The sequence below is a fragment of the Hipposideros armiger genome, unplaced genomic scaffold (assembly GCF_001890085.2).
Source record: "Hipposideros armiger isolate ML-2016 unplaced genomic scaffold, ASM189008v1 scaffold_298, whole genome shotgun sequence".
Taxonomy (NCBI): Eukaryota; Metazoa; Chordata; class Mammalia; order Chiroptera; family Hipposideridae; genus Hipposideros; species Hipposideros armiger.
The window spans coordinates 90,329-111,269 of record NW_017731648.1 but is presented as its reverse complement, the minus strand read 5'-3'; the positions used below and the strand labels follow the sequence as shown (position 1 = coordinate 111,269).

Below are 20,941 nucleotides of genomic sequence, written 5' to 3'. Positions count from 1 at the left end.
TCTCATTGGCTTCTGTGTCTCTAGTGACTAAAGCCGTGCCTGGCACATAGTAGGTGCTCAGTAAATATCTGTGAGCTGCACAGATGCTTTCTCGCCTCCAGGCCTTTGCCCATGCTGTTGCCTTTGCCTGGAACCCTTTCCTTACCTTGCTGATGCCTGCTCATCCGTCCAGCCTGTTTAGCTACTGCTCCTTCTGTCCCCACACCCCACCCCCAGGTTCCGTCTCCAGCCTCTGTTCTCTTAGAACGCTCTGTGCTGCCCCATCATAGCACGTGTGACACCATTTTACAATCACCTCTTCCTTGTCTTAGTTCACTTAACCCTTAAAATACCAACATTGTCTTTACCCCCATCCCCTTTGAGAGGTGAGGAAACTGAGGGGAAGAAAAGGTGGGTAAGCTGCTCAGGGTGACACAGAGCCAGGATTTAGATGCAGACTGTCTGTTCCTGATACTAGGTTGCCTTTTTGTGCTTCCTTTAGCCACCTATTTGCTGATTTTATTCCATAATCAATTTTATCACACTCACTTATACTATACTACATTGCCTGTGTTAAGCCATTTGAGTATATTCATGACCACCCCTGTGACATCACTGGTCTTAGCCCCATATCACAACTGGGGAAATGGAAGCGCAAGGTTGTTAAGTCAGTAGCCCAAAGTCACACAGTAGAAGTGGGATTTGAACTCACGCAACCTGGCTCCAGAGCTGGCACCCTGAATGACATATTCTGTTGCTCGCCTTGGCCGGGGGAATTGAAAGCCTTTGAGAATCATTCCTTTGAAACACTGGAATGTACGCCCAGGGTGCAGCTACATGATAAAAAGTTTGAACCCAAATTAACTTGCCTCCCCCAGGGGGAACACATGGAGCCTGGAGCCCATGAAAGTGGGTTTTTAGGCAGTGCTGGCCCCTGGCTGTCCCTGTGAGTTATTAGCTGGCAGGTTGGTCCCCTGTCACCTGCTGGCTACACTGTCCAGCCTTTGAGGCCTTCCTCTGCCTGGGAGCCTTGCAGCAAACACCTCCATTTTGTGCAGGGGTGGCCCTGCCTATCGGCGTGAAATGCCTCCGCCAGCCACAGAAGATAAATTTACCCCATGACGACCTTTTCCACGCGCTGATGGATTGATTTCAGAAATCCATCCCCAGCCAGTCTGCCCAGCCCCAACCCCCACCACGGGCGCCGATGGCTGCAAATTTATGCCCGTGCCAGAAATTGAATTCCTGTAAGTCGAGGGAAGTGTCTGAAAGGCTCACCCAGGCTCATTTTTACTTCTGACAAACTTCAGTTCAGAGATTAAACCTGGGCCAGTGTCTTCTAGCAGCAGGGACTGTGGTGGCAGGGAAATGACCTCACTGTGGGCATTTTTCTTACGCTTTCTGCCTTCAGCGTGGCCTCCCAGGGCTGAGAAGTAAAAAGTATCCAGGCCTGCAGGCCTGCGTGGTTAAAGGGAATTCCCATTTCTGACTAGCTAATGTTAGAAAAAGGGCACGCTCTGTGTACCCAAAGGCAGGCCCCTTGGTCCCAGTGGTAAATATTTAGCCATTCAGAGGGATTGGAAGCAAAGCTTCTAATTCATCGCCAGGCTCCTGTACCAGCTCCTGAGGCCAACTCAGTCTCGGCAACTTCACAAGGTTCTAATTAAGCTTCCTTGGGTTGTAGCAGAGAGGACTGCAAAGTGTGGATATTTCCAGAGCCCCTCACCCCCACTCTGCCCCCTGCCAGAGGCCCAAAGGTGGTAGAGGGGGAAGCAGAGAAATCAGGTGACAGCTCTGTGAAGGAAGAAACCCCATCTTGCTAGAAAGATCTTTCTCACTTGCATTGAAAAATGAAATGTCTGGTACAAATATAGCTGTTTCTCTTTGGTCCAGTATTAAAGAAATGAATCCTTGATGTCTACAAAAAAGGATCAAAAAATGAACCTTTCTGAAAGGAGAAGGGCTTTTATTTCACTGTGAACTTTTGTAGATCTAGCCTCTGGCAGGGATGTCGGCAGAACACAGAGTGTGGGAGAATAAAGCAATAAATGACTGCCATTCATGTATTAATTCATTCAGGAAGTGTCTGGGAAGCAGACACTGTGTGCCAGGCGTGGGGCTGTGAGCTGAGGAAATGGCGGGGACAAATTAGAACCCAGTTCCTGCCCTTACAAGCCAGTGGGGCATTCTACAAAATACCTGACCACGAGTCCTCAAAACTGTCAAGGTCATGAAAAGCAAGGAAAGGCTGACAAACTGTCACAGGCCAGAGGAGATTAAGGAGATGCGATGACTCAATGTAATGTAGGATCCTGGGTGTGATTCTGGACCAGAAAAGGGACATGAGTGGGAAAATTGGGGAAATCCAAGTAAAGGGGAGTTTAGTAATAGTGACGCACCAATGTTGGTTTCTTAGTTGTGACAAATGTATCATGGACATGTAAGATGACGTTAACAACAGGGGAAATTGGGTGAGGGACGTAGGGGAGCTCTCTGTCCTATCTTCATAACTTTTCTGTTAATCTAAAATTTTTCCAAAATAAAAAGTTTATTTTTAAAAAGTCAGCGGGAGACATGGAACAATTCTAGAACATATTGATGTACTAACTTATCATCGTGACACAACCTTGTGAAGCCCAGCCATTATGATCCCAACTTTTAGACAAGGAAGCGGAGAGGTTAAGAAAGACACAGGTGGGGTGGCCGGGTGGCTCAGTTGGCTAGAGTGCGTGCTCTGAACAACAAGGTTGCCGGTTCAATCCCTGCATGGGCGAGGGCATGCACTCTTCTTAAAAAATATAAAAAAAGAAAGGTACAGAGGGGTTAAGCTACTTGCCCAAGGTCACACAGGAAGGAGATCAGAATTTGGACTCAAGGAGCTGTGAAACTCTACAACTGCCTGTTCATGCACAGGTATTTGTTGAGTAGCTACTGTACCCCCTCAGGAGCTGAAGAGAGAAACAGAATTCATCTAGGCCTGTCATGGATTGGCCTGTCATGGATTGGCCTAGATGAATTAAAATCCAGGGAATTGGTTACACAGATGTTGGAAGAGATGAGAAACTGAACAGAGAATGGAGATGAAACTCAGATTAGCAATAGCAGAGAGCTCCTATCCCCCCAGGGCTGGGGGTCAGGTAGAAGAGGTGATATAAATGGAGCCCAAGAGTGTGACTACCAGTCGGAGCTGAAGGCACAGAAAAGATGCAGCCACTGAAGAGCACAGGAAGCAGAGAAAGGTGGGAAATACCTCTGCTTCTTCCTTTGTCCTGCCCTTGGATCTTCCATGAACGCCTCCTATTGGCTGAACCTTCCTGGAAGCCAGAGGGCAAAGGAGTGTGAGAGATTTAGTTCCCAAGCCCATGGAGCAGGGCCAGGGAGGGAAAGGGAATGAAAATTCGGCTGTGTGGCAGCTTACTCTTTTTAAAAGATTTTATTGGGGAAGGGGAACAGCCAAGTTGTTGTCTTTCAATCTCAGTTGTGGAGGGCACAGCTAGCTCAGCTCCAAGTCAAGTCACCATTCGCTGCTCATCGGCATTTCGTGGCCGCTCAGCTCAAGGTGCTGTGCTCAATCTTAGTTGCGGGTGGGCGTAGCCCACCATCCCATGCGGGAGTCGATCCGGCAACTTTGTTGTTAGGAGCACGTGTTCTCTCCAGCTGAGCTATCCTGCTACCTCAGTGGCAGCTCAACTTGGGCACAGCTCACTGGCCCATGTGGGAATCGAACTGGTTACCCTGTTGCTCAAAGCTCGCACTCTTAACCAACTGAGCCACTCGGCCGGCCTGTGGGGAGCTGCTGCCTGGGGAGCCCGGAGGAGAATGTCAGGGGACAGTTCAAATTGCCATTTTACAAATAACAGTGGCAGAGATCTGCTTTGGAACTCACAAAGAGGAAGTGGCAGATCCAGGACTTGAACATTGATTATGGTTCAACCTTGTAGGTTCTTCTGAGGATTGGTGAGAAATCAGCTGCAAAGCCCTAGAATAGGGATGTGAGCCATAAGTGTGCGCTATTATTGAGGATGATGATTATATAATGATTGCCACCATTTTTATGATGCTAAGGAACTTTCCTTTGCATAGAACTGTCATAGCCCACTGTCACAGGACTCTGTGTATATGTGGGGGAGGATACTAAAATACCATCGAACCATTTAAGGCGGGACTCAACCTGGAACCAGGGCACCCCACTCTGCTGAGGCCTGAACAGGTGTTGCACACGTGAAGGGGGAGGGAGATAGTATCCTAAGCATTTGTCATGTTATATAAATTTCTAACCACTATGCTGTACACCTGAAACTAATATAAAATTGAGTGTCAACTGTAATTAAAAACATTTAAAAAATTAAATAAAAGGGACGGCTGAGTGGTGCAATGGTTGAGAGCTGGCTTGGGACGCCAGAGGGCTCCGGTTCGGATCCCACATATGAGGGCCAGTGACACTGCCCTCTGCAGCTAAGATGCTGAACAACAGCTCAACCTGCAGCTGGGCTGCCGGGAGTCGCTGGCGACAGCATAGGCTGCAGCCCCTGTGGCAGTGGGTTGCCATGAGCTACTTTGTGTAGCCAGCAGCCAGCGTGAGTGGCCAGCAGCCGCAGTGAGCGGCCGTCCAGAAGCTGGCGACTGATCTGCCTCGCCCGGGCAGAGCACAATGATGGTGCCAACTTGAGCCAGTGAAGCAACATCCTCCACAACTAGACTGAAGAACAAAAAAGGATAGCAACTTGTCTGTTCCCCTTCCCCCAATTCCCCAATAAAAAAAAAAAATCTTAAAAAAATAAAATAAAATAAAACAAGAATCTAATCATTTGTCTGTCATATCAACTGTGGTGTAAGCCCTCCTCATGGAATTTCTGGATGACTGTGGGTGTGGGCAGGATGTTCCAAGCCCTGGGGTGATAAAGAGCTCACAAGTTGTTGAATGCCTAAAGGGAGGTCCGTGAGACTCAGGAGGCTCAAGTGAGAGCTTGCTTCCTCCAAGAAGGGTCTTCTCAAATGGGGTGTTCTTGAGTGCTACGGTGGGAGACTTGCATTGTGTCAAAGCAAGCTTAGTATGGCTCTTACATGAGAATGTGTAGCCTTGATGCAGACCTCTATCCATAAATTCTACTCTTAGAGCTCTCTGCAGGAGTCCATGGTGGTTCCAATACAGTCTGGGTCACACTCAGAGGGAACTGACTACATTTGTAAATTCTTTTTTTTTAAATTGGCTAATGACATATAAGTTTCAAGTGTACAATTCTGTAATACTTCATCAGTATATTGCATTATGCGCTTACCATTCAAAGTCTAGTCTCCCTCTGTCACCATATATTTGACCCTGTTAACCCATTTCATCCTCCCCGCACCTCCTTTCCCTCTGGTAACCGCCATAATGTTGTCTGTGTCTATGAGTTTGTTTGTTCATTTGTTGCTTTCTGTTTGATATACCACATGTGAGTGAAATCATATGGTTCTTGTTTTTTTTCCATCTGACTCACTTTGCTTAGCATGATACTCTCAAGATCCATTGCTGCTGTTGCAAATGGCAGTATTTCATCTTTTCTTATGGCTGAGTAGTATTCCATCGTATATATGTACCACACCTTTTTTATCCAATCATCCACTGAAGGACACTTAAGGTTGTTTCCATGTTTTGCCTACCATGAATAATGCTGCAGTGAACACAAGGATACATATATTTTTATGAATAAATGTTTTCAAAATTCTGGGGTTATATCCAGAAGAGGGATTGCTGGGTTTGGTAGCTCTATTCTTACTTTTTTGAGGAAACTCCGTACTGTTTATCATAGTGGCTGCACCAGTTTACATTCCCGCCAGCAATATATGAGGGTTCCTTTTTCTCCACAGCCTCTCCAACACTTGTTATTATTTGTCTTGTTGACGATAGCCATTCTAACAGGTGTGAGGTGGTATCTCATTGTGGTTTTGATTTGCATTTCCCTAATAGCTAGTGAAGTTGAGTATTTTTCATATATCTGTTGGCATTTGTATGTCTTCCTGGAAAAAGTGTCTGTTCAGGTCCTCTGCTCATTTTTTAATTGGATTGTTTGTTTTTGTGTTGTTGAGCTGTATAAGTTCTTTATATATTTTGGGTATTAGCCCCCTATCAGAGGTATTGTTTGCAAATATCTTCTCCCATTTGGTTGCTTGCCTTTTGGTTTTGTTAATGGTTTCTTTGGCTGTGCAGAAACATTTTAGTTGATACAGTTCCATTCATTTATTTTTGCTTTTACTTCCCTTGCCTTTGAGGTCAAATTCATAAAAGCCTCTCTGAGACCAAGGTCCATAAGTTTAGTACCTATGTTTTCTTCTATGTATTTTATTTTTTCAGGTCTTATATTTAAGTCTTTAATTCATTTTGAGTTAATTTTGTATATGGTGTCAAATAGCAGTCTAGTTTCATTCTTTTGCACGTGGCTTTCCAATTTTCCCAGTACCATTTATTGAAGAAGTTTTCCTTTCTCCATTGTACGTTTTTGGTTCCTTTGTCAAAAATTAGTTACCCCATACATGTAAATTTATTTCTGGGTTCTCAGTTCTCTTTGATTGGCCTGTGTGTCTGTTTTTCTGCCAACACCATGCTGTTTTGCTTATTGTCGTTTTGTAGTATAATTTGAAGTCAGGAAGTGTAATACCTCCAGCTTTGCTCTTTTTTTCAGGATTGCTTTGGGTATTCAGGGTCTTTTGTGGTTTCACACAAATTTGATTATTTTTTTGTGCTATTTCTTTGAAAAATGCCCTTGGGATTTTGATGGGGATTGCATGAAACCTACATATTGCTTGAGGTAATATGAACATTTTAACTATGTTGATTCTTCCAATCCATGAACTAGGAATATCTTTCCATTTCTTTGTGTCTTCTTCAATTTCTTTAACAATGTGTTGTAGTTTTCAGTGTATAGGTCCTTCACTTCTTTTGTTAAGTTTATTCCTAGGTTTTTAAATTCTTTTTGTTGCAATTGCAAAAGGAATTTTTTTCCATATTTTTTTCTGAAATTTCATTGTTAGTATATAGGAATGCAACAGATTTTTGTACATTGATTTTTGTATCCTGCAACTTTACTGGATTTTTAAAATTGTTTTTAATAGTTTTTTTGGTGGAGTCTTTAAAGTTTTTATACAGTAATATCTTGGTTTGCAAGCATAATTCATTCTGGAATCAAACTACTTGTATTGCAAGACATCGTTCATTTACCAAGTTAAAATGTACAGTAACACCTTGGATTGCGAGTAACTTGATTTGCAAGTGTTCCACAAGATAAGCAAACATTTCTATTAGGTTGGTGCAAAAGTGATAGCGGTTTTTTCCATTACTCATAATGGCAAATTACTAATAATAATAATACATTTTAACTTGGTAAACGAGGGATGTCTTGCAATACAAGTAGTTTGTTTCCAGAATGAATTATGCTTGCAAACCAAGGTATTACTCTATTAGAAATGTTTGCTTATCTTGCAGAACACTCACAAACCAAGTTACTCACAATCCAAGGTTTTATTCTATATAGAATCATGTCATCTGTAAAAAGTGACAAATTTACTTCTTTATTCCCAATTTGGATGCCTTATATTTCTTTCTCTTGCCTGATTGCTCTGGCAAGGACTTCAAGTACTATGTTGAATAACATTGGTAAGTGTGGGCATCCTTATCTTCTTCCTGATCACAGAGGAAGAGATTTCAGCTTTTCACCATTAAGTATGATAAGTATGATATTAGCTGAGGGTTCGTCACATATGGCCTTTATTATGTTGAGGTACTTTCCTTCTATACCGATTTTATTGAGTGTTTAAATCATAAATCGATGTTGTATCTTGTCAAATGCTTTTTCTGCATCTATTGATATGATCATATGATTTTTATCTCTTCTTTTGTTTATGTGGTGTATCACATTGATCGATTTGTATATGTTGAACCATCCTTTCATCCCTGGCATGGACCCTACTTGATCGTGATGTGTTATCTTTTTAATGTATTGTATTTGATTTGCTAGTATTTTGTTTAGGATTTTTGTATCTATATTCATCAGAGATACTGGTCTGTATTTTCTTTTTTGTGTGTTGTCTTTACCAGTTTTTAGCACCAGGGTTAATTTTGGCTTCATAAAATGAGTTAGGAAGTATTCCCTCTTCTTCAATTTTTTGGAAGAGTTTGAGAAGGATAGGTATTAAATCTTCTTTGAATGTTTGGTAGAATTCACTAGTGAAGCCATTTGGCCCTGGACTTTTTTTGGGAGGATGAGGTGGAGTTTTTAATGACTATTTCAATTTCCTTATACTGTTAATCAGTCTATTTAGATTTTCCAGTTCTTCATGATTCAGTCTAGGAAGGCTATATATTTCTAAGAACTCGTCCATTTCTTCTAGGTTAACGAATTTGGTGCCAGATAGCCTTTCACAGTATTCTTGTACAAGTCCTTTATATCTCTGTGATGTCCATTGTAACTTCTCCTCTTTCATTTCTGATTTTTATTTGAGGCTTCACGTTTGTAAATTCTTGCTCAAGGCAAGCCTCTTCCACACCTTCCCTGGACTCCAGGGAAGGAAGTCAATCGAGCTCAGAGACTTGTGTCTTTTCCTGCTTTTTCCAAGAAAGTCTGTTTCATTGATTATTGGTCCACATTGGCACTGTAATGGCAGAAAGAGACTAAGGTGTGCTGGAATGTAAGTACTGGCCTGGTCTTGGGCTCAGGGGGCACTGGGGTCTTCTGCCAAGATTTGGATGACTTTAGAGGGTGAGAGGTTGTGCTATGCTGCCAGCCCGGATAGCCTCTCAGGGCAAGATGTGGTAACTACATTGAGAGAGAATGAATGAATGAATGAATGAATGGACTCATGGTTACCCTCCCCCCCAGCCCAGCCCCTCCCCTGGTCAGTTTCTCACAGGCTGAGGGAGGCCCCAGTTCTCCCTCTTGGTATGGGTGAGCTGATATCTTCTTTAAGACCTGTCAAGCTTATCACTCAGGGAGGATTTGCCCAAATATCTTGAGGTTTGGCAGGGGCAGCCTGCTATTATCTCAAGCCCTCCAAAGGGACACGGCCCCTGTCACAGCTCAGACATGGCAGACAACCATGTCCCTGATCATTCATCACAGCCCTCCTGCCATGCCAGCAGTCCGAGAGATGCTACAGCTGCCTCTGAGCCTGCCGGGCACCTGTCTGCAACCCGATCTCAGACCATCCCTCCCAGGGAGTGATGGAAGCCAGTGCAGTGGCAAAAAGTGAAATGCATGGTGGATCTGTAAAGATATTTGCTCACTGTCCCACCAGCTGACAAGTGTCTAGTCATTCAACAAACATTTATTGTGCCAGGCCCCGGGGATTCAGTGACGAGCAGAGCAGACAGAACTCCCCACCCCCGTGTTGTCTCCTGTTAGGAGCAGAGGCAGGCCTTGAGCCAATGGTCACATCCATGAGGTCTTAATGGCTATTGCCATCAGGGCTTGATGGAGGACAGGGGAGGTGCAGTGTGGTGGTGCAGACTGTGAGCCAGATGGCCTGTGTTTGAATCCCAGGTCTGCCACTTACAGGCTGTGAAGTTCTGGCCAAGAGATGTAAGCCCCCTCTCACCCAGTTTCTTCACCTCTCAAAGGTGGAACATGACAGTGCCTGCCTCCTAGTGTTGTGGTGAGAATCAAATCGGTTAAAACATGCAAAGTGCTTAGAACAATGCTTAACATATAGTAAAACATAGAAGTATTAGGGGGAAAAAAGCACAGGATTCCTTGAGAGGTGGGTAACATGGAACAGGTACAGCAGAGGTTGCTTTTGGAAGACACATTTATGCTTGAGCCCGGCTAGGAGATGGGGTGAGAGTGTTGATGGCAGAGGGTCCAACCAGTGCAAAGGCCTGTAGGTGGGAAAAAGTATTCTGGGAAGGGTAGGACTGGGCCAGAGAGAACTGGGCAGAAACAGCATTATTGATTGCTGGTTAATATGAAATGGGACTCGCCTCTGCCAAATTATGTCAAGGAGATGCCCCAGGATAGGAAGCCGCCCAGCCACATGGGGGCCAGGACGCAGCAAACATCTCTGCCCATCTTCTACGGGGCTCGACTCTCACTCCTCTCCACCATTGGCCTTTCTGTTATTCTTCATCATTCTGCAGCCTCAGCCCCAACTCCACAGGACTTCCCTCAGTTCTTCCAGATTGCTCAATTCGGTGACTTCAAGCTCAAACAATTTTGACTTTGGGAAGTTACTGAATTGGCTTTAGAGTGTCATGAGGGTAATAATAATAATAATAATAATAATAATAATAATAATAATAATGGCAAACACTTCTGTAACATTTACTACATGCTGATGACTGTTCTGATTGCTCATATATATAGTATTAACACATCCAAGCTTCCCAGAAACCCTGTGAGGTAGGTACAGTTAGGTCCATTTTACAAATGGAGAGATGGCAGCACAGAGAGGTTAACTGACTTGCCAGGTCCCACAGCCAGTGAGTGGCTGAACCAGGACATAAACCCAGGCAGCCTGACCCCAGGACACTGCTTTTAACCACCTGGCTCTCCTTTACCATCCGAGCGAGAACAAGAGACACTCAGAAGAATGAGTTGTTTCTGTCGTAAGGATGTTGTTTGGAAAGATGCTGGTGACATCACACAGATTCATTCCTTTTTGGGAGGACCGTGGGAGAGATCCTTGCCTGTTCTTGGGACCAAAAATACGTAAGCTTTCTCCTGAGCATCTGGCGTGCTTTGTTTCAGGACACTGAGAACTGCATAAATGGCCAGCTTTCCCTTTTTGAGTTGACTGCTAAGGAGCTTGGAGCCAAATTTATGGCCCAACCATATGCTGGTTGTTCGGGTTTTTAAGGGATGAATTTTTCTCAGTCTCATTTCTGGTTCTGTCTGTGTCCCCACTTTTCTTCCTTTTCTCCTTTACAAAAAGGGACTTAAAAATTGTTTTTTATAAGACCAATATGCATTTGCTGTAGAAAACTTAGAAAATAAGATACTTTTTTATTTTATTTTAAGGCGGCCATAAAAATCCCCACTAATCCCTAGATCTAATTGCTGAATAGTATTCCCTCCTGTGGATGCACTTTAAGTTTTGAAATCAATGCCCCTCTTGTCAGACAACATGAGGAAAAATTCCAGTTGTCCAATTTTAAGCAGTGCTTTAATGAGCATCCTTGTAGCAATTGTCCACTCGATTTCCCTGAACTAAATTCCTAGACTCGGATTGGCTGGGTTACATGCAAATGCAGAAACCTTAAAACTTTGGCTCTGGATTGGCAGACTGCCCTCCAGAAACATCTAATTCTGACTGTCCTATTTAACTGGAGCTATCGTGTGTAAACCACTTGGAATCCTCTCCGGAACAAGGCAGGGTACAAATAAATACATAAACCCCAAGCCACTTCTGCTTCCTGATTAAATTGTCCAGCCTCAAACACAATAATATCCTTGTCTTATTAAGAGGCAGCCACTTGCTCTGTTCCTGTGGGCTAATCCCTGGTAGCCAGTGATGTCAGGCTGGCTGCCCCCGGGATCCTGGAACCAGCCCTCAGCCCTGGAAGGAACAGGAATTGTTTCTAAACCAAGACGTAGGTGGCGGAGCTGTACGCTGAGATGATGACCTCAGGTGTGACAGCAAGAAAAACTCCCTGCATTTCTCATACACCATCAACCCTGATCTGTTACAGAGACATCGGCTTAATTGGGGAAGCAGCCTCAGCAAAAGTATTTGAAAAAAATCTCAGCCAGAAAGACAATTTGAGGAGCAGCCTCTGAATGCATAGCTTACCCTCTTAGAGCCCATTAGCAGGAATATTAAACTCGGAACCAGCAGCTGAGACAAGAGAGCGGCTGGCTTCTCTGGCACATTTGCCAAGTCTGAGGTGAGACAGACCACGCCATCCGAGGTGTCTGCACCCAGATTGCCCCTGGGCCCTCACACCTGCTGTTACAGCATTTCCCTTAGTGTAGATAGACCATCCTCTGTCCCTAAGGCTATGATCTCCAAGGGTTCATGACTTTGGTTCCAAGCTAAACCCAGTGTGGGAGAGCAGGCATTTGGACTCTCAAACATTGAGACTTCCAAGACATTCCAGCAGTCTCTGGGCGACATGAACTTGCCTGTGTATTTGATCTTGAACCCAACAACGACAGGCAAAATTCAGGCTCTCTGATGTGCTGAGTGTTGGCAGCCAAACCCCAGGCATTTGATTACACTGCTGCAGAGAGCACTCTGGCAAGGTGTGTCCAACGCAGACAATTATTTTAGGAAAGCCGTGGAGGCCACCTCTCCTTGCCACTTAAATCTTCCTTCTCTTTTGCAATTCAATATTTCAATTGTTGAGAGAAAGTGGATTGTTTGCTTCAAAGGACAGGCTAGGAAATGTAGGAAGGAGATGATAATTATGTTGGACTGAGCTGCTTTGTCTCTGCACAAATGAGAATTTTCAAGGGGTTCTGTCCAAATTGCTTGAGGATCAGAGCCAGGGGGACATAGATGGGGATGCTTGGATTCACGTTCATTGTTGTTGTTTTTTTGTTTTGTTTTAAAAACTGGATTTCTCATGAAAGGAGGCAAAGCTTGTTCTATGTTCTCCTAAACCACCTACATCTTGGCTTAAAAACAATTCCTGGTCCTTCCAGGGCTGAGGGCTGGCTCCAGGATCCCAGGGGCAGCCAGCCTGGCATGACTGGCTACTGAGGATTAAGGGGAAGCTTTCTTGGGTCACACCTCTTGTCTTGGGTCAGGCTCCCTCAGAAGCAGAGCTGGAGGAGAGAAGTTGAGTGCAAATATTTCATTCACCTGTGAGGTGATCCTAAGAGGAACGAGTGAGATGGGAAGCGAAGGAAACCCATGCAGGGTGAACTCATGAATATGGGTCCCTGGAGCACAGGTCCTAATGGGCTCCCCTGGGACGCTGCATGCATCGCATGGAGAACCGAGAGGGCTGGTATTTATCCCTAAGTCCTATGAGGCGTGGGTGGGAGGGACTGCAGGTGGGAGGGCCTTCTGCCTCCTAGTCAAAGGCAGGTGGGATGGGACCACCAGAGGAAGCCCTTGGCATGGGGGATCCTGAGCAATTCTGTGGCAAGGCTGGCTTAAATCATACCTGCATGCAAGGAAGGCTGAGAAGGCGCATGACTTTATTCCTCCACAGGGGACACGTGGACTCATAAAGAGGGGGTTCCCCCAACTTTGGAAGGGTACACATAAGGCACAAAGAATAACTAATTACCATCATGTCAGGTGGCGTTTATGAATGGTTTATTTTTCTTATAAATTAGTGAAGAGTCAAGCTCATCTGTACAATTATATCACTCGCTCACATTCTAATAAGCTTAAAAAGGACTTTATTGAGTAGGAGAGAAAAAGGTGGACTTATAATAACTGGAGACTCAGGGGTTGTGCGTTACTCACAGCCTGGCTTATCTCTGCTACCATTCATGGGAACAGCCTCTGTTGGGCCATCAGTTAATGGCTTGCAAATGATCAATTATTGTGGGGTTTTGTTTCCCCTTTAAAACATTTGGGGTTTTATCAGAATTGCTTCCCTGCCTATAGGAGTGCATCCTGGATAGGACCAGAACCTTTCACTTCCCACCTCTATGGTCACCACCCATCATTGCTTGCCTGGACATGCAGTCAGTCACCTCTGCCCTGGTCTCCTAACCTCCCATTCCCCACACCCCTCCCCGCAGTCTGTTCTCCCCACAGCCGCCAGAGGGCGCCTGTGAACATTTGAGTCAGGTCATGTCCATCCTCTGTTTAGAACCCTCCATGGCGCGCCCCTCACTCAGAGCAAATACCAAATACTCCCCACTGCCTGCAGGCCCTGTGCTGCCCTGTCCCCTTCCTGCCCTCATCTCCCTCCTCCCTGCTCCCCGCCGATAACCCGTGTGTTCACTCTGCCCAAGCCACACCAGCCTCCTAGTTGTTTTCCAAACATGCCAGGTATGATCCTGCCTCAGGGCCTTCGTACCTTCTGTTCTCTCTGCCTGGAACATCCTTCCCCAGGTATCACATGGCTTCTCCCTCACCTCCTCCAGGTCTTGACTCAAATGCATCTTTTCATGGAGGCTTTCTCAGGCCACCCTAAAATCGCAACCCCTAACCACCTCCAATCCCAGTGCCCCCATCATTTCTTCCCTGCATTACTTCTCTTTATAGCACTCATCGCTCTTTAAATACTTGATGTTTACTTATTGGTTTAACTGTATCTCTCTAATGTAAGCTCCTAGAAGAGCTTTTGTGTTTGTGTGTTTTATTCACTGCTGTGTTTTCAATATCCAGAATAGAGGTTGACACACAGTAGAAGCTTAACAAATAACTTGTTGAACAAATGAGACCATCATGCCCTGATAAAAACAAAAAGATTGGGACTTGTGGCTAAGTCCAGTATGTCCTGGGGAAGGTAAGGGGGGCCTGATCTGGGGACCCGGCATGTTCCATCCAGTGGCAGTCTGTGCTTTTTGAACAATGCATACACCTATTTCACCACAGAGGACCCGTTTCCCAGCACACCTGGTAAGAGCACCAGCGTTCCAAGGAGCATGGCTTAGGAAACATCTATGAATGATCCCTGAGTTCTCTGAGTGATATAAACTGACTTGAAATTTAATTTAGGAGGAATCTGAAGGTAATGCCTTCTATTCACAGGCCTGGAAGTCTCTGTGAGGATTGTCACCCTTTGGCCATTAACTTGCCTGGGCTTCTCAGGAGCAGGGGCGGTGGTGAGGAGGGGTCAGCAACAGGGTTGTGCTTAATGGACCAAGATATATCCAGAGCTTATGTGTCACCCTGGACTGGGGAAGCAGAGAGGGAGGTCCAGGTTTTGGTGTCAGTCTGAGCAGGTCTATTTCTAATGGTGTTTATGGAGGCAGTGTTGCATGTGGGCGAATGTGTGTGAGAGAGTAAATTTCTGTCCTGTGGAAGGGCTCGAATCCCACAATTCCTTGCCGAGTTCCTTTTCACTTTTTTTTTTTTTTAATTTTAGCTGAGCCATCCTGCCACCTGTTGGCAGCTCAGCTCGGGCCGGGAATCGAACTGGCGACCCTGTTGCTCAGAGCTTGCACTCTTGAGCGAGCTGTTAACCAACTGAGCCACTCGGCCAGCCCAACCTTGCCGAGTTCCTTAACCTTTCCTACCCCATCTTGTCATCTGTAAAATGGAGTTCCATGCATCGGGCACTCAGCACATGGTCCAGCATATCCCAGGAGTCCAGCCAAGGGCATCTGTTGTTTTCCTGGGTTCCCTTTCTCCCCCAGTGTGGGTAGGTGAGCCCCCCCGTTGGGTTCTCGTTCTCTGACCCCTGACCTCCCCACAGACCCTCTTCCAAAGCCCAGAGGAAGGCTGGCAGCTGTACACCTCAGCCCAGGCCCCTGACGGGAAATGCATCTGCACAGCAGTGATCCCCGCACAGAGCACCTGCTCCCGCGATGGCAGGAGTCGGGAGCTGCGTCAGCTGATGGAGAAGGTAAGAACCTTCTAGATTCCTTGGGGAAGCCGGAGAAATCTCCCAGTTTCCACCCTGCCCACTGCCCTCATTCAGGTCATCTGGGGCCACATCTAGCCCCGGGTTATTCAGAGCTACCAGATAACCTGCCTTCCCTCTAGGTGGGTATTTTAGTTAATATCTGTCCAGCGCGTCTTTGGAGAAGAAGCTGCATGCCGTGTGGAGACCTGGAGGGAAGAGGGCCCCAGTGACAGCACTGTGTCGCCTGCGTGTGTGAGCTCCAGCCCCACTGTGCACGCGCCCCACGCAGCTCTTTAGTTTGCCAGACTCACCTGCTAAGAAAGTGTTTTATGTCCGTTGGAGAGAGGGGTTGCTCCCTCATTCCAAGAGGTTCATATAAAGATTCTTTCCCTTTCTGATTGTGTCCAATAGAAAATGGCCCCCATTGAATCCATCCCCAAGGATGTCTTGGTGCCCTTGATGGACCGATGGCTGTCCCTTGCCACTGCCCATCTGATGCCCATTAGACAGCTCTGATGTTGGTGTTGAAAGGGACCAGCTACTTCCCACCATCATGCTATAAAGGAGGAAGCGGAGGCTTAGAAGAGAAGAGAAGAGACGCTTCTCAGCACAGGAGTCTCCCACCCATTAACTCTGCAGGATCCGGCCCTACCCACAACACCAGAACTGCCTTCCTCAATAGTTTAGGACATCCGTATGATGTCCCCTGATTGTGGACAATGACTATAAAATATTCTGTGGTGGCCAGGGTGGGTATCAGGCTATTGGGTTTCTGAGAACTTCCAAGTGTCGTGTGGAAAGTGTGTATTTCAACAAGCATCCCGTGTTGTCTTTGAGTTCACCTTAGCCGAAGGGGTCTCACCTTGGCCAGGTGGGTGCAGCTCACTTTACCCAGGTGGAGGTGGGAGCTAGGGGGCCTTCAGTCTGGGTTAGGCCAAAGCTAGGGAATTTCCGTTTACTCGTTTAGCTGAAAAATATTAAGCAATTGCTTTGGACCAATGCTGGGCACTGGGGATTCAGCTGTGGACGTGCTAGGTTCTGGGTCTGTCTCTGAGGATCCCACCTGAAGGAGGCAGATGAATAAGACTGTTCCAGATAATAGTCATAGCTGGGAAGATAACAGCTGGGTAAGGGGAGAGTGGGTGAGCAGCTACTTGAGACAGGATGGTCAGGGAAGGCCACTGGGAGGAGGTGATGCTGGAGTTGAGACCTGAAGGACGAGAAGGAGCCAGCTGTGGGAAGATGAGGGGAACAGTGCTCCAGATAGAGGGATCAGCAACTGCAAAGTCACTGAGGAGGGAAGGAGCTTAGAGTCTGTGAGAGCAAAGGGAGCTTGTGGTTGGAGTGGATGAATGTGAAGGAGGTAGGTGAGTGGGCAGGACCAGCCCGCAGGGTCTACAGGAGAAGGAGGTGATCCAATCTTCCTTTTGAAAAGCTCCCCTCTGACGTCTGTGTGGAGAACTGACTGTTGGGGTCTAGGGTGGGACCAGGAGGCCAAGGAGAAAGGGAGAGAGGCGAGAGGTGATTGTATCTATTCCAGGTGGGGTCATTAGATGCATTGGGCATTGGGAGGCTGCTAGTAAGGTCAGAGGAGGAGAAGGTTGGTTGGGTACTTGCCAGGTCTTGTCTGTGGCATCTCCGGGGCAGGAGTCTGGCTCTCTCTAACCCTCCCATTTCCTAGGTCCAGAATGTCTCCCAGTCCATGGAGGTCCTTGAGTTGCGGACGTACCGCGACCTCCAGTACGTGCGCGGCATGGAGACCCTCATGCGGAGCCTGGATGCGCGGCTCCGGGCAGCCGATGGGTCCCTGTCAGCCAAGAGCTTCCAGGTGGGTCCTTCTGGGTTCAGGTCAGAGGTCAAGGGAAGAACAGGGAGTGGTGCCCGTTAGTTCCGAGAGTGGGCTCACATCCATGAAGACTGATGGTTGGCTGAGATCTAGATCCAGTATAGGCCAAATGTCAAGGGTCATATGTGCATCAAAGGGGTGAAGTTAAAAAAAAAAGTGGGGGTGAGGTTATGGGTCAAAGGTTGGGGTTATGTCTGGGTCAAACGTCAGAAATAGGGTAGGTGACAATTCCATCTTGGTGGGCAGGAGTTGAAGGACAGGATGACAGAGCTGTTGCCTCTGAGCTCAGTTCTGGAGCAGTATAAGGCGGACACGCGGACCATTGTGCGCCTGAGGGAAGAAGTGAGAAATCTGTCCAGCAGCCTTGCAACCATCCAGGAGGAGATGGGCGCCTACGGGTATGAGGATCTGCAGCAGCGAGTAATGGCTCTGGAGGCCCGGCTCCATGCCTGTGCCCAGAAGTTGGGTATGTCTTGACCCTTGACCTTGACCCCTGACCCCTGACTTCCATGCGCAACCCCAATACCACCTGTGTGTGCAGAAGCTAGACACGGTGTTGACCCTAACTCGTCATTGGTGAATATCTTCTCCCATTCAGTAGATTGTCTTTTCATTTTGTTGATGGTTTCCTTTGCTGTGCAAAAACGTTTCAGTTGACCTCTAACTTCTAAACCTTGACTCTTGACCTCCCTACCCAAGGCCAAAAATAGACCCAATGCTGGAAATGGCCCTGACCTTTGACTTCCAGTCCCTCACCCCCAACTTAACTCCATCTTGGAACCAGATCTCTGGATCCTCTCTCACCTCTGGTCCCAACTCTTCTCAGTCCCACCTTATCCTTGCCCTGCCTCCCTTGGGCTCTTCCCACCTCCCATCCCTTTATTCCCCCTGTTCCTGCCTCCCAGGCTGTGGAAAGCTGACCGGGGTCAGTAACCCCATCACCATTCGGGCCATGGGGTCCCGCTTTGGCTCCTGGATGACCGACACAATGGCCCCCAGTGCGGATAGCCGGGTGAGTGACTGTGCCCATCCCAGGGGTCAGAGCCTGGGAGGGACATAGCCTGTGGCTGCCCATAGGTGCCCTGTGACTTCACACCAATGATTCTCTCGTAGCTCAAAGTATCTTGGGATCTCCAGGGCCCTTGGACCTCCCCTTGACTGTCTAGTGACCCCAAGGTGACCAAGGACCTTCCAGCCCTGTGAATCTCCAAGTCTGTTGACTCCGATGTCTGTATAGAGACTAACGGTTACTAGTACTACTGATCAGCTCCCAATGACCACTGACTTCCAAGTTACTACATAATAACCAGTGCCTTCACAAGGACTAGAGACTCCCCCACCACAGCACCACTCAATGACCTTTGGACTTCCAGTGGCCTCCATGTTCACAATTGCCCATCACCTCTGACTCACAGGAACCATCCATTAACTGCCCAGTGACTGTGGTAGTGACTGATATCCTCGCCATGATCATTGGCCTCCCAGGGATTATGGTGGTTCAACCAGGTGGCTAAGAGCTTGGGTTTGGAAACCAGACTTGGATTTGCACCTCAGTTCCAATTCTTATCTGTCCAAGGTTCCTTAATGTCTCAGAGACTCAATTTCCTTATCTTCAAAAAGGTTGTGGTAATGTTGGCATTAAATTTTTAACATGCTTTGCCCAATAACCAGCCCTAGTAAACGCACTCACAAGTGCTAATGAACATGGTGACGATGAGTGATGATGATGGAGAAGATGCTGATTATGAGCTTGGTCATCTTGTGGTTACGGGGGTTACCATGGGCAATGAATTCAAGTGACCTCTCATCACCCAGTGGCTGTCCAATGACCACTAATCATCCAGTAGCCAATGATCAGTGAATTCCCAGGTCCAGTGAGTCCCCAGGGATTGCAATTTACTCTGAGCCTTGGGGATCAAGCACTATCCACTTAGTGTGTATTAAGACCAATGGCACTCCCTGACCAAATGATCCCAGTCACTGGGACTATGATTGGTCATGAGCGGTTGGTCGGTCACTGGTCATTCCATGACTGACTAGTGACCACTTAGTGACTGTTGAGCCCTAATGACCATGGTTGATTCCTGGGTGGTTGCTGGAGCCTTTGGATCGTTAGCAGTGGTCCCCCAGTGACTAGTAGCTCTTTCCTAGGTCTGGTACATGGATGGCTATTACAAGGGCCGGCGCGTCCTCGAGTTCCGCACCCTGGGAGACTTCATCAAAGGCCAGAACTTTATCCAGCACCTGCTGCCCCAGCCATGGGCAGGCACAGGTCATGTGGTGTACAACGGCTCCCTGTTCTACAACAAGTACCAGAGCAACGTGGTGGTCAAGTACCACTTCCGCTCACGCTCTGTGATGGTGCAGAGGAGCCTCCCGGGGGCTGGTTACAACAACACCTTCCCCTATTCTTGGGGCGGCTTCTCCGACATGGACTTCATGGTGGATGAGAGTGGGCTCTGGGCCGTGTACACCACCAACCAGAATGCAGGCAACATTGTGGTCAGCCGGCTGGACCCACACACCCTTGAGGTCATGCGGTCCTGGGACACCGGCTACCCCAAACGGAGCGCTGGCGAGGCCTTCATGATCTGTGGCGTGCTCTACGTGACCAACTCTCACCTGGCTGGTGCCAAGGTCTACTTCGCTTACTTCACCAACACGTCTAGCTACGAGTACACGGACGTGCCCTTCCACAATCAGTACTCCCACATCTCCATGCTGGATTACAACCCCCGGGAGCGGGCCCTCTACACCTGGAACAACGGCCACCAGGTGCTCTACAATGTCACCCTTTTCCACGTCATCAGCACTGCCGGGGACCCCTAGAGGCTGCCACATGAGGGCTGCCAGAGGCCCTTTCTATTCTGCCTGTGTCCCTTCAAGTTGATCTGTCTGTCGTGCCCAACCCCTCTCTCCCCTCCTGTCCTTCTTCTCTCCTGCCTTTTTTGCCCAGCTTTCATTCTCTGCCTCTGTATTTCTATTGGTGCATTCTCTCAACGTTGTCTCTCCTTCTTTATTGATCTCTGATTTTGATACTCCAGGCCTTTGCTGTTCTGCCTTTTTATTGATGTCCCTCTGTCTTTTTATCGATCTGACTCTCCCACTCTTTCCCTGTCTCTGCCTGTGTGTTGTCCCTCCCTCCTCTCTCTCTTGATTCCCACCCATTCCCCTCTCCCTCTCTCTGCACCCCTCCCTCTTCCTGCTCCCAAGGAGTTGAGTGCATGGATCTATTTCTTTTTCTTTTTATTTACACCTTTCCTTTTGGGTTGCTGGAAATAAACGGGACCTTTGACATTTGATGCTTCAGTTGCTCTGTGTGTCCAGAAAGGGCAGAGGAGACGGTGGTGGAGGCTAAATCCGAGCCTGGAGAGCCATCTCTACTGGACCCCCTTGTCCCATACAGCAAGCTTTGTGAACCGGGGCAGGCAAGACCAGTGTTGGGGTGGGAGCGGGGCATGGCAGGCGAGCCCTTTGGGAAGATAGGCAAAGTTATTACGATCGAAAACAATTTGTTTAAGCAATTTGATCCAAACACCCGAGAATTCTATCACAATGAAAACTGGCCTCAAATGAATATTCTCCATCACTGTTTTTTTCACTCATTGATCACTCTGGTGCATTGCCGAAAAGTCTGGCAACTTTTTAAATGGGATTTTAACAATTTAGCT

The 20,941-nt window shown here is 47.1% G+C and overlaps 1 protein-coding gene across 4 annotated transcripts in view; it reads left to right on the top strand.

The window, feature by feature from the left end:
• OLFM2 (olfactomedin 2) overlaps positions 1-20,572 on the top strand; it is a 74,420-nt gene extending 53,848 nt beyond the window's left edge. For 3 of the 4 annotated variants that reach the window (XM_019659377.1, XM_019659376.1, XM_019659378.1), the window contains exons 2-6: positions 15,275-15,424; positions 17,106-17,252; positions 17,517-17,736; positions 18,176-18,282; positions 19,422-20,572. In XM_019659377.1, coding sequence (XP_019514922.1) covers positions 15,275-15,424; positions 17,106-17,252; positions 17,517-17,736; positions 18,176-18,282; positions 19,422-20,099 — 1,302 coding nt within the window. In that variant the 3' untranslated portion in view covers positions 20,100-20,572. Of the gene's footprint in view, positions 1-15,274; positions 15,425-15,835; positions 16,296-17,105; positions 17,253-17,516; positions 17,737-18,175; positions 18,283-19,421 lie in introns of those variants that run through there. The other variant, XM_019659379.1, reaches the window with a different exon arrangement.
• Positions 20,573-20,941: the final 369 nt, after the last annotated feature.